The sequence below is a fragment of the Globicephala melas genome, chromosome 10, assembly GCF_963455315.2.
Source record: "Globicephala melas chromosome 10, mGloMel1.2, whole genome shotgun sequence".
NCBI classification, from domain to species: domain Eukaryota; kingdom Metazoa; phylum Chordata; class Mammalia; order Artiodactyla; family Delphinidae; genus Globicephala; species Globicephala melas.
This window is the reverse complement of record NC_083323.1, coordinates 9887089-9897436: the sequence shown is the minus strand read 5'-3', so window position 1 is coordinate 9897436 and position 10348 is coordinate 9887089. Positions and strand designations below refer to the sequence as shown.

The 10348-nt window shown below is 61.3% G+C and overlaps 1 protein-coding gene across 4 annotated transcripts in view; it reads right to left on the bottom strand.

Moving 5' to 3' along the window:
- Positions 1-633: 633 nt before the first annotated feature.
- The window catches only part of TMEM184B (transmembrane protein 184B), a 47791-nt gene continuing 38076 nt past the window's right edge, over positions 634-10348 (bottom strand). For 3 of the 4 annotated variants that reach the window (XM_060306116.1, XM_060306117.1, XM_060306118.1), the window contains 5 exons: positions 7861-7952; positions 6717-6886; positions 6053-6247; positions 4006-4026; positions 634-3048 (listed from right to left, as the gene is read on the bottom strand). In XM_060306116.1, the coding sequence (XP_060162099.1) occupies positions 2807-3048; positions 4006-4026; positions 6053-6247; positions 6717-6886; positions 7861-7952 (720 nt within the window). In that variant the 3' untranslated portion in view covers positions 634-2806. The remainder of the gene's footprint in view (positions 3049-4005; positions 4027-6052; positions 6248-6716; positions 6887-7860; positions 7953-10348) is intronic. The other variant, XM_030855974.2, reaches the window with a different exon arrangement.

Sequence of the window (10348 nt, the reverse complement as noted above, 5' to 3'; positions counted from 1 at the left end):
GGGACGAGTGGAGGTTGGCTGGGCTGGGAATTGCCCCCACCCACGCTGCATTCCTGAGTGCCCCCGTCAGCCAGGCCAGGCCCCAGGAAGGCATGCGGCGGTGGTAGGAAGGTGCCAGGTGTCTGGCGCATGCCCACTGCCCCACAGGCCCTGCTCCAGGCCTCCTTACCCCTGGGGGAAGGCGCCTTGGGTCCCAGGGTGGAGGGTGGGCCCAGGGAGGCAGGAAGATAGCCTGGGAGGCATGAGGACTGGGAAATCTCTTCCAACCCCTGGGAGACACCTGCAGGAATGGGGCTGCCAGAGTATGGGCCCCCCATCTGGTTGACCAAACTGGGTACGAGCTATCAACCCACTGTGCACGTCAGCCCTGTGGGGTGTTGAGGAGGGTGGACCCCTAGTGACCAAGGCTGCCACCATGTCCCACTGGCCAGGGGAGGGGGAGACACTTTGTCCAACAGGGGCCTGGACCCCAACTTCAGTCTCTGGCAATGGGAATCGCCCCATTACCTACACCTACACCCGGAAGGAAGGGGGTTTCCTAGGACACCCTTGTCCACAACCACTAAACTCACCCCCAAACACATACAAGGGAGACGAAGAAGAGGAAGGAAAAAGCCTTACCCACAGGCAGAGGAGAATTCAATACAATCTATATTATCTCATATATATATTTCTTTCTCACTGTATTTGCTCACTTCTGTCACGCATTTAAAATGTCACAGAGACCAAAATAGAGCGGCTTTCTGGTGGAACTCATGGCAGTCACACACGAGATACAAAACTAGGGGACTCTGTCTTCTCATACATCATACAATTAATTTTTCAAGTATTTTTTATGTACAAAGAGCTACTCTATTGGGGAAAAAAATTAACAAAAAAATAAAAAATAAAAAGACAAGGCAGATTACACATCCTAGGAAGGAGGGGTGGAGTGGTCGGGCACGCGTTCCCAGCCCCCAGCCCCCCAGGGGCTGCTAGCTCCCTGCCACGGAGCCCTGCATCCACCATGCCAGCGGGCAGGTAGCAGGGTAGGCAAAGACCAGTGGGGCAGGGAGTCAGCAGCACACTTTGGCCTGGAAAGAGAATCAGAGAAACAGATTCATGAAAGCAGATGGTGGGGGTGGATAGAGGTCCTCCTGGGACGGGCTGCCTCCTGCGTAGCCTGCCGCCACCGGCCAGGCCCACCAGGGGCCTGAGAGCTGGTCTCCGGTACCAGACATGCAGGCCTCTGCGCCTGCCACCTGCAGAGCTGGCTTGGTCACTGAAGGAGGCCGGGGGACACTACTGTGATGGAACCCCCCTCCCGACCTCGGCACAGTTCAGTCCAAGAGTGGCCAGAAGGAGAGATGCCACAGCGAAGTTCTGCGCCCACAGGGCAAGGCCCTTCTCCCCCGCTCTGCCCCCTCCTCCAGGCTGTTGCAGCCCAAACCCATGTGCTCTCTGGGTTTCAAGTGACAGAACACTCTGCCTGTATGAACGTGCATTGTGTCCCATCACAAGGCTCTTCCGAAGACAGTGGCCAGCGTAAGCCCGGCCTGCCTGGGGGCTGTGGCCCCGGGAGGCTCCATGATATGGGCGTGGAGGTGGGGGAGGGGGAGGGGACTGGTGGTCCTGGCCACCCGAGGCCTGTCCAAGGGCGCTTGGCCCAGCACTGCAGGATCCTCTGAGCGCCAGCAGCTTAACAGGGGGCCCCCAGGGAGTGTCTGGGACAGGCTGAGGGCCCAGTGAGGGGGAGCTTTCATATGTGACTAAGGCACAGAAGAGATGGGCCTTGGGGCCAGATGAGGCAGGACACCGGGCCCTGTTTGGATACGGGGCCAGAGAGGAGTCTCCCATCTCCTGGCTCCCCGCCACATGCCCCATCCCTCCCTCCTCCCTCCCGGAGAACGGTGCTCCTCCGGAAGCTGGAAGCTGGTCTGAAATGCGGAGACCAGACCCTCCCCAGGAAACAGGAGGGAGCAGCCCCAGGGAGAGAGACCAGGATCCAGCGGAGGTGCTGACTGCTCAGCCTGGGAAGGAGGGCTGGGAACCCCTGACCCTTTGAATAGCTGGGAAGCAAGGGCTCTACCCAAAATGCTCTCAAGAGGAAAGACCGCAAGTGGGAGAGCAGTGTGGGCGGCTGGCTGTCTTCAGCAGGCCAGGAGGAAGGGGCACGAGGCAGGCAGAGGTGCAGCCACAGAGAGATCACTCAGGAGCCCAGATGCACCTGAGCACCCTTCTGAGGTGGGACCCATGGCTCTTGGTGTCTGGCTCTGACCCCTGCAGCATGCCAGCTAGGCCTGGGTCAGGAGGAAGGTCCACAGAGAGCATCCGTTCCCTCCTCCCTCCTCCTGCCCAGGGTGAGGCTAATCTAGCATCAGACAGGGGGACAGGGGAGGGAGCAGGCGGGAGGGAGAGCCCGGGTCAGAGTATTGCACGGTGTTTGGGGGAGGGGCAGAGAAGGCTGCAGCCGCTGGTCCACAACACAAGCGTCTGGGCCTGGGCACGGCTGGTCCCAACATGCTGCCGCCAAAGGACGAGCTGCAGGGGCATGGGAGTCGCTCCCACTGTCCTGTGCCCGTCGTCCAGGCAGTAGAGCCTTGGCCTTGTATAAACATTCCTGAAGGCTCCTGGGTGAGCCTGGGCCATCCTCTGGGCAGACAGCATCTGGCTGTTCCTCTTGAAGCGATATGTGTTTCTGGTCCAATAAATTAAAGGGCACTGCCGAAGCTGTGGCAGCCTGCCTCCCAGCCTGGATGTGAGGCTGGAGGAGGGGCACACCCTGCCCTGGGCCAAGGTCCCAGTCCTTCCCCGCCAGCAGCCGCACCTAGAACTCGTCATCAGAGCTGAGCAGGAGAGTCTTCTCGTTGTCCCGGGTGCCAGTGAGGCTGTGGGAGCGCGAGAGGCTGTGGGCACCCCCGCGCCAGGTGGGCCCGGGCTCCAGGGTGGACTGCTGTGTGTACTGCTGGTAGGCGGGCGAGAAGTTGTGGATGGCATCCTGCACGATGTCGTGCGGGTTCATGGTCTCCTTGAGGCTGCTGGAGATGCTCTTCATGGGGGCGCAGCGGCCTGCAGGGCGGGAGGCGGGGGTGAGGGGTCCGGGCAGCGGGAGGCAAGGCAGCTGGCCCCCTGCCCCTGGTCCCAGGACCGAACCCCTGCCCCAAGGCTGTGTCATCTAACCAACCCCTCCTGGGACAGAGAATGGGGTCCCGGACATGAGAAGGGACAAGCAAAGAAATGGCTCCTTTGGCGGGGTGCAGAGTGGAACGCACCCCCGGGGAGAAGGTAAGCAGCCACTTGGGAAAGTCTGGCAGGCGGGAAGGGAGCTGGGGTGGAGACTGGTGTGCTGCAGGCGCGAGCCCGAGCACCCTAGGGAGGCCAAGACAAGCTCCGCGCCAACTGGAGACAGGGAGTGGAGGGGAGGGGCCCAGCCTCCACAGCACTGGCCCAGGCCCCTCTCGCCTGCGGGGTGCTCCCCTCCACTCTGGGGAGTGGACCAGGGACCCGCTCCATCAGGACAGGCCGACAGGGGCCTGGACCCACAGCGGAGCAGACACCTTGGCTCTTGACAGGACAGGGGCCACCTGCCTCGAGGTACGTCCTCGTAATTCCCTAACAAATCATCCCCAAGGGCTCTGGGGGGGCAGAAATGGCCCAGGCCCCCAAACCGAGATGGAAGGGGTGAGCCCGACTCTGGTCCCAGGTCTTGAGACTCAAACGTGCATGCTCTTTTCCCCTTCACGCTCTCTGCCACGGAACAGAACTAACTCCCCAGTTCCCCACTAACAGGCACCGTGCCCCCAGACAGTGCAGGGCATGTTCCAGGACAATGAGAGACCAGGACGGAAACAGGAAAGCTCTACGGAGGGCACCCCTTGGAGGCGCGTGCTCTGGGCTCTGCCGCCCAGGGGTGCCTGGGGGGGAGGAGGCGGGGACACAGCGAAGGAGCTTGGGAGACACACATGCTGGTGACAGGGACCAGGACTGACGTGCAGGACAGACGTGCAGACTGAGAGCAGAACCTACCGTAAGGGCCGTATGTCGGCACTGCCCGCGGCCAAACCCGGGGCAAAAGCGGGGCAGGGGGAGGGGGAGAGGAGTCAGAGAAACAGAGAAGACAAGAGACAGCTGAGTGAACGCCTCGTGCCCACCACCGAGGCCGGCACCGCACCACGCACCCTGCCCGCCCCGCCCCAGGCCCTGCCCGCACCCAGGCAGCCCGCTGCCCCCTGGGGGCCTGCGGGGCGTGTCCACCTAGGAGACTCCTCCTCCGAGGCTCACGCTTTCTTCTGGTGGGGGACAAAGAGTGGACCCCCAGAACGCTGGTCGGAGTTCCACCTCCGCACTGAAGTAGGGACCGCCCACCCCACTTCTCCTCAGGCTTAGCTAGAACTGCTGAGCCCGTGTCGCCTGCTTTACAAACCTCACAACACTCCACAGACGCGACATGGAGGAGGGGGCAGGTGACGTGTACTGACCACACCACGGCTTTGCACCCAACCCTGACGGGCTGAGAGGGGCCGGGCGCCGCGGTTAGTGGGTGGACAACCAGCCTGGGACCAGCACAGTGGTGGACAAGGGCTCTCAGCACCTTGGCTGGGCTGGGCTGAGCTGGCATCCCCACTACAGCTGGATGCCTGACAACGCTGTTTCTGGCTGGAGCTGGATGTGTCTGGGGGCGGTGGACGGGAAGACAGCCCAGGCAACCGCGGAGAGCCTCTGCAGGGCCACTAGTGCAGAAGCGCCAGCTTGAACCATGGTAAACCTCAAGGGTGTAGAAAGGGTTCTTGGCCACGGCCTCAGAGTCCTGGCATAAGGGTGACTTTCCCAAGGGCAGAGGGTGTCAGGACCAGGTCGAAGGGACATCGCCCTCAACACTGGGAGGGTGTCAGCCAGCAGGTGGGATGCCGGCCGGCAGCGGTGAGCCCTGGCCAGCACAGCGCCCAGCACTAAGTGTAGAATGCAATCCGGAAAAGGTACCTAGAGTGCCCAGGCTGCAAGCGTCAGGTGCCCGAGTCGCGGGGCCTGGAGGGTGACTCAGTCCACATGCTTCCAGCGGCCTCGGGTATCTTAAGGCCTCTTCCCAACCAGGGAAAGAACAAGGAAGGTAGGGCGAGAGGTGGGGGGCCCGAGGAGCCCTGCCCAGGCCAGGCCAGGCCAGCGTTTCTACACTCCTCTCAGCATGCCGCTCCCGGGGCCCGAGGCGGGCACAGGTGGTGGGCCTGGGCAAGTGGGTCCTGCTTTCAGCCCCACAGGCAGGGAGCTGGCAGCAGCCAAACCCCGGGGTGGATGTGTTAGACCAGGAGGCTTCCTCCTCCCCAGGCCCCGCCCCCCCACGGGGTGAGTCAGTTCAGGCATCCCGAGCCTCCTCTTCCTCCGCCCCCATGAGCATCCCCTCTCTGCCCGGCAGCAGCCAGAGGTAGCCCCCAGCCCCTGATTCTCCAGCCAGCAAGTTAGAATCACCTGGGGATCTGTCAGCACATCCTGCCAGGCCCAAACCCAGGCCAACTATGCAGAAGCTCCGAGGGTGGGGCCTGGACAGCATGGACTTCTAAGACTCTCCAGGGCACCTTAATATACAACCGGGCTTGCCAACTGCTGTTCTAACAAAGCGAAGATTAGCAGGTGTAAAAAGAAAGCTGTTAAAAGCTATTACCATCTGAGTCTGTTTCTTAGAAGGGATCAGGTTAAAAAAAAAAAAAAGAGCTTTAGAGACAAGGGAATTACAGGACAAAATGGATAACAGTGTTCGATGTCAGGAACCCTCAGGAACTTGCTTATTCTCGGGTCTCTGTCCTGACCTTCCCATGGGGATATTGTGCTATATCGTCTCCATACTCCAGATCTGCTGCAAGAGACAGGTGGGTGTAGCTTCCAGGACCAGTCCCTGACCCTGACACCTTGTGACGGGGGACAGGGGAGCCTGGACCTCTGTGGCCCCTTTCCTACACCTGGGATCCCTGACCTGACCCATCAACACCTGAAGGACCCTGGGAGGCAGGAGGGGCCCTGGGGCGGGGCCGGGAAGCACCCTTCCTACTAGGGGGGTCGACTCCAAGACCCTGGCTCATACCTTGTGCGTCCAGCCTCTTGTCAGCGTAGACCTTGTAGGTGAAGGCGTGCCGCAGGGCCAGAGCTGCAAAGAACATCTCCACGCAGATGATGAAGTCCTGGTAGCCAGCAGCCACGGTGCCCTCACCCACCGACACACGGGCCGAGTGGATCTTGGGGATGGCCCCGCACTTCTCCAGGATGGCCAGGAGCATGCCTGGAAGGGGAGGTGTGGAAGGGGAGGCATGGGCGTCTGGTCCCAGACTGGACCCCTTCCCCATCTCCCTTCCTCCTTATAGCCCCCCAAATGCCACACTCCCCAGGGAGGTTGGAAGCAGGGTCCACGGTTACTCCTGTTGGGCAGGGATGCTGACACAGGCCAAGGCCTCAGGGAAACCACACTCCCCAGGTCCTGGCTGGACACCACCTGGATTGGCTCCCCCTGTCCAGGAAGCAGTCCCGCCCACAGTCATGGCTCCTGTGAAAGGCCCCTGAGGGCCCAGACATCACATCCCACAGGTGCTCAGTGGACAGAGGTCCCTTTGAGCTCCAGGCCAGGATCGCCTAGGGACAGCCCCATGGCCTGGGCCCTCGGGGCACTGGGGACAGTGGGCAGGAGGAAGAGGACAAGGCTTAGGGGACAGAGGGGCACAGGCCAGCCTCACAGGGGCTGGGAGGAGGCTCACCTTGCCAGAAGGAGAGAAAGATGACAGACTTGACCATGAAGAACTTGAGGACGGGGCTGTAAGGGCTGAGCAGCTCCCGAGTGGCAAAGTAGAAGAGGAAGAGGGCGTAGAGGGCCAGGCTGACAGAGATGTTGTAGATGATGGTCACGTAGAGGTAGCCACTGGTGACGCTGTGGGAACAGGGAGCATTCTCTGGCTTGAACTGACCCTTCTGCGGGACAAGGGGCCTCCTTCCCCCCTTTGCCCTGCCCACATGCCACTCTGCACAGCTCTCAGCAATGCTCCCCGAGCCATCAAAGGGAGGGGACGGGTGATCAAAGCGGTCTAAACACTGCGGGGAGTGCACGGGTGAGCACCTGCAGAACAGGCCAGCCCTGCCACCTGCAGCTCCGGTGCCCACGCTCCTGGTGGAGGACTCCAGGTGTCCTCGGGGGCGGGGCCTCAGACTGATGGTCAGAGGGACACGAAGCTCAGCTTTTTTTTTTTAACATCTTTATTGGGGTATAATTGCTTTACAATGGTGTGTTAGTTTCTGCTTTATAGCAAAGTGAATCAGCTATACATATACATATGTTCCCATATGTCTTCCCTCCGAAGCTCAGCTTTGCTCTTTGCGTCTGAGCCAAGGGACGTCCCCAGTGAGCCTCTGTTTGCTCACCGGCCCTTGGGGGCTGTCGTGTAGTGTACAGGGAGTGTGTCTGAAGTGCGTGCAAGCTCAGGGCCACGTGGGCCACGTGGTCACTTCCCCTAACCACCCCCAGTCTTGTGTGTGCGTCAATTCACACAGGAGAGGAGACTCGAGACGGGGCCCTCAGGGCCCTGGCCCTCTCGCCCCCTGCCCTGGGATGGTCACTGTCCCTTCTTGCTCTCCCCGGCCCCCACCCAGCACCACTCTGCAGCCTGAAGGTGACAGACGCTGAGCGCTCACTCTGGTGCCAGAGGCGGGGCCGAGTGCGATGGTACCACTGCCAGGCTCCGGCCCCAAGATTCAGGGGTGCGGCAGGCGGGAGGAAGGCCGGGGTCAGGCTTGGCCTCCACTCAGAGGATGGACACGGGGGTGGGGCAATCGGAGGCCAGGGCACGAGCCTCAGGGCAGGGCCGCCCACTCCTCCCCACACGCGCTGTGGGGGGACCCGCTGCTTACTCAAAGTCACCGTCTCGGTACTTGCCGAAGGCCTGGAGGACCACGGTGCTGACGGCCATGAGCGGCTTCACCACGCAGAACTGCAGGGTGGCCTGTTGCAGAGAGAAGGTCAAGAGTCAAGGATAAGCACAGAAACCACGGAAGCAGCAGCTCCTCTGGCCAGCTGGGCCTGGGCTGGATGCCAGGGGATGGGGGCGGCCCAACCTCTTGCCCCTGGGGGAACTGCTGTCAGGAGGGGAAGGCAAAACACACGAGACAGTAACAGGGCGATGCAGCTGCGTGAGAAGACAGGATGGGGTGAAGGAAGAATGGCGGAGACGCAGGAGACAGAGATTCCACCAGAGGAGGGGCCACCGTGAATGTGCCAGGGACGCGGGAACGGGCAGAGCGAGCAGCTCATGCCAGGGGCATGAGCTCGGCCCGGGGGCAGAGAGCGGATAAGTGCAAGGGGTTAAGTGCTGGTGAGGGGCGGCAGCAGGGAGGTAGCCCCAGATAGCAGAGGCAGGTGAGGGTCTCCTTGTCTGCCCCGGGTCTGGCTCCCTGCCCCATGCTCTAGGCCTGGGTCCAGGGTTTCTGTCAAGCTGGGGTCTTACTGGGGATGGAGATGACCCCACAGGAGCATAAAATAGGAGGCAGCCTGAAGCCCAAGGTCCGGAGTCCCGGCAGCGGCAGGCGTCTGAATTCTGGCCTTTTGCCAACTACCGCTGCCGAAGCCCAAGGGGGCGGTCACCCGGCCTCCAAGCGGTTGCTCACGGTAGATGGTTGTAACCAGCCCCGTGTTGCACGGTCGCTGTGCGGGGACTGGAGAACAAGACCGCACGGGGCGTCCTTGGAGGTCTCCCACTTCTGAGCGCTCAGCAGAGGCCTCTGCCACGGGAAGAATCCCTCAGCCAGGTTTCCACACGTCCCTACAGAGGCGCCAGTAAACGCCAGAGGCACCCTCGGTGCCCATAAGATCACCAGAAGCGCGATTCTCTAGAAACCAAGTAAGTCGAAGCCACGAGGCCCCTTCTGTGGAGACGGGAGCCATCTAACAAGGCCAAGCTAGCGTGCCTCCAAATGGGACAAGGGCCCGGAGCAGAGACAGTAACCCGTGGAACCCACAGTCTCTGTCCCGAGAGAGGCTCGAGTGCAGTTTGCAGGGGAGCCCGGGGCGGCCTGAGCCGCGTGGCTGCCAGGAGGAGAGGTGCGTGTGACGGGGGCTAGAGGGGCGATGCTGCTGTCAGCAAACCCACAGAACTCCCCTGCCCCCCGCCCCCTAGGGGAAGCGGGACCAGCACGCTTTGGGGAAAGGGAGGGTCAGCAGCGTGTCCCAGGCGAGCCCTGCGAGCCTGCCAATAGGCTGCTGCTGCCCCGGGTCAGCTCACTTGGGGCCCACGACAGCCCCGTGACTTCTAAGTACTGTCAGCGTCCTCAGGGTACAGATGAGGAAACTGAGGCACAGAGAAGCTGAAGTGGCAGAAGAGGCAAACTCTCCAGGAGACTCAGACCCAGGCACCGGCACTGGTGACAAAGCTGCGGTGTCCTCTGTCACGTGGGAAAGGGGGGAGGAGGCTTCTTCAGCTCTTTCCTTTTACTACCTGACCCTGCCACTTCCAGGAACAGCAGTGGAACATCAAAGCCCACAGGGCTGGGGAATAATTTGCAACAAGGCAACCCAGCTAGTGATCTGGGGTCAAAACTTCATACACAACATCACCATCAAAGAAGGCGGTGAGTCACAGCTGGGCCAGCGCTGGTAAACAATGGCTCTGACAGGCCCCACCCTGAACCCAAGACAGTCTGAACTCCTTCCCTGCAGGTCCTGCGGGGAGGTTTTGAATTTAGAAACACCCTAGGGAAGGAGGATCTGGAAGCAGAACTGCAGACTGGGCCGCCCAGGCAGTGCTTTGTGGGTGCGTCTGCACTGCAGGCACGGCCCCGCCCAAAAGGGAGCAGAAAGGCCAGTCCTCCCGCAGGTCACGGTGATGCGCCGTGGGTTTCATTTCCCCTCGTGACGACGCTGCATGATGCTGGACGGGCTGACAGGCCCTGTGGAGCCCCAGAGGAGACTAAATCGAGGTCATGCCAGCTGGGCGTGGTGCCTGCCTGCCTCCCGGGCAAGGGACAGCGGGCTCTGAGCCAGGGCTGTGTTAAGGGCTTTCCCTCACCTGTTCCTCAAACCATCCCTTGAGGTAAGTATCATTACACTCATCTCACAGAAGAGGAAACCAAGGCTCAGAGAGGTTTCGTACTTTATCCAAAGTCACACAGTCACAGGAGAGGCTGGAATTCAAACTCAGATGGTCAGACACCCAGACCCGTGCACTTACGCACAACACCACACTGCCTCCACCCAGGCCACTCGAGGCCACTGGGGCGGCAGCTCTGGAAACTGGAAGCTGCTAGACTGCCTGACAAGTGGGAAATGGGGGAAGGGACCAGAGGCTGCTCAGGCCTGTTCTGTCATGTTCTTTAATGCAGAAACCCTCCTGGCCTCTAGCCGCAG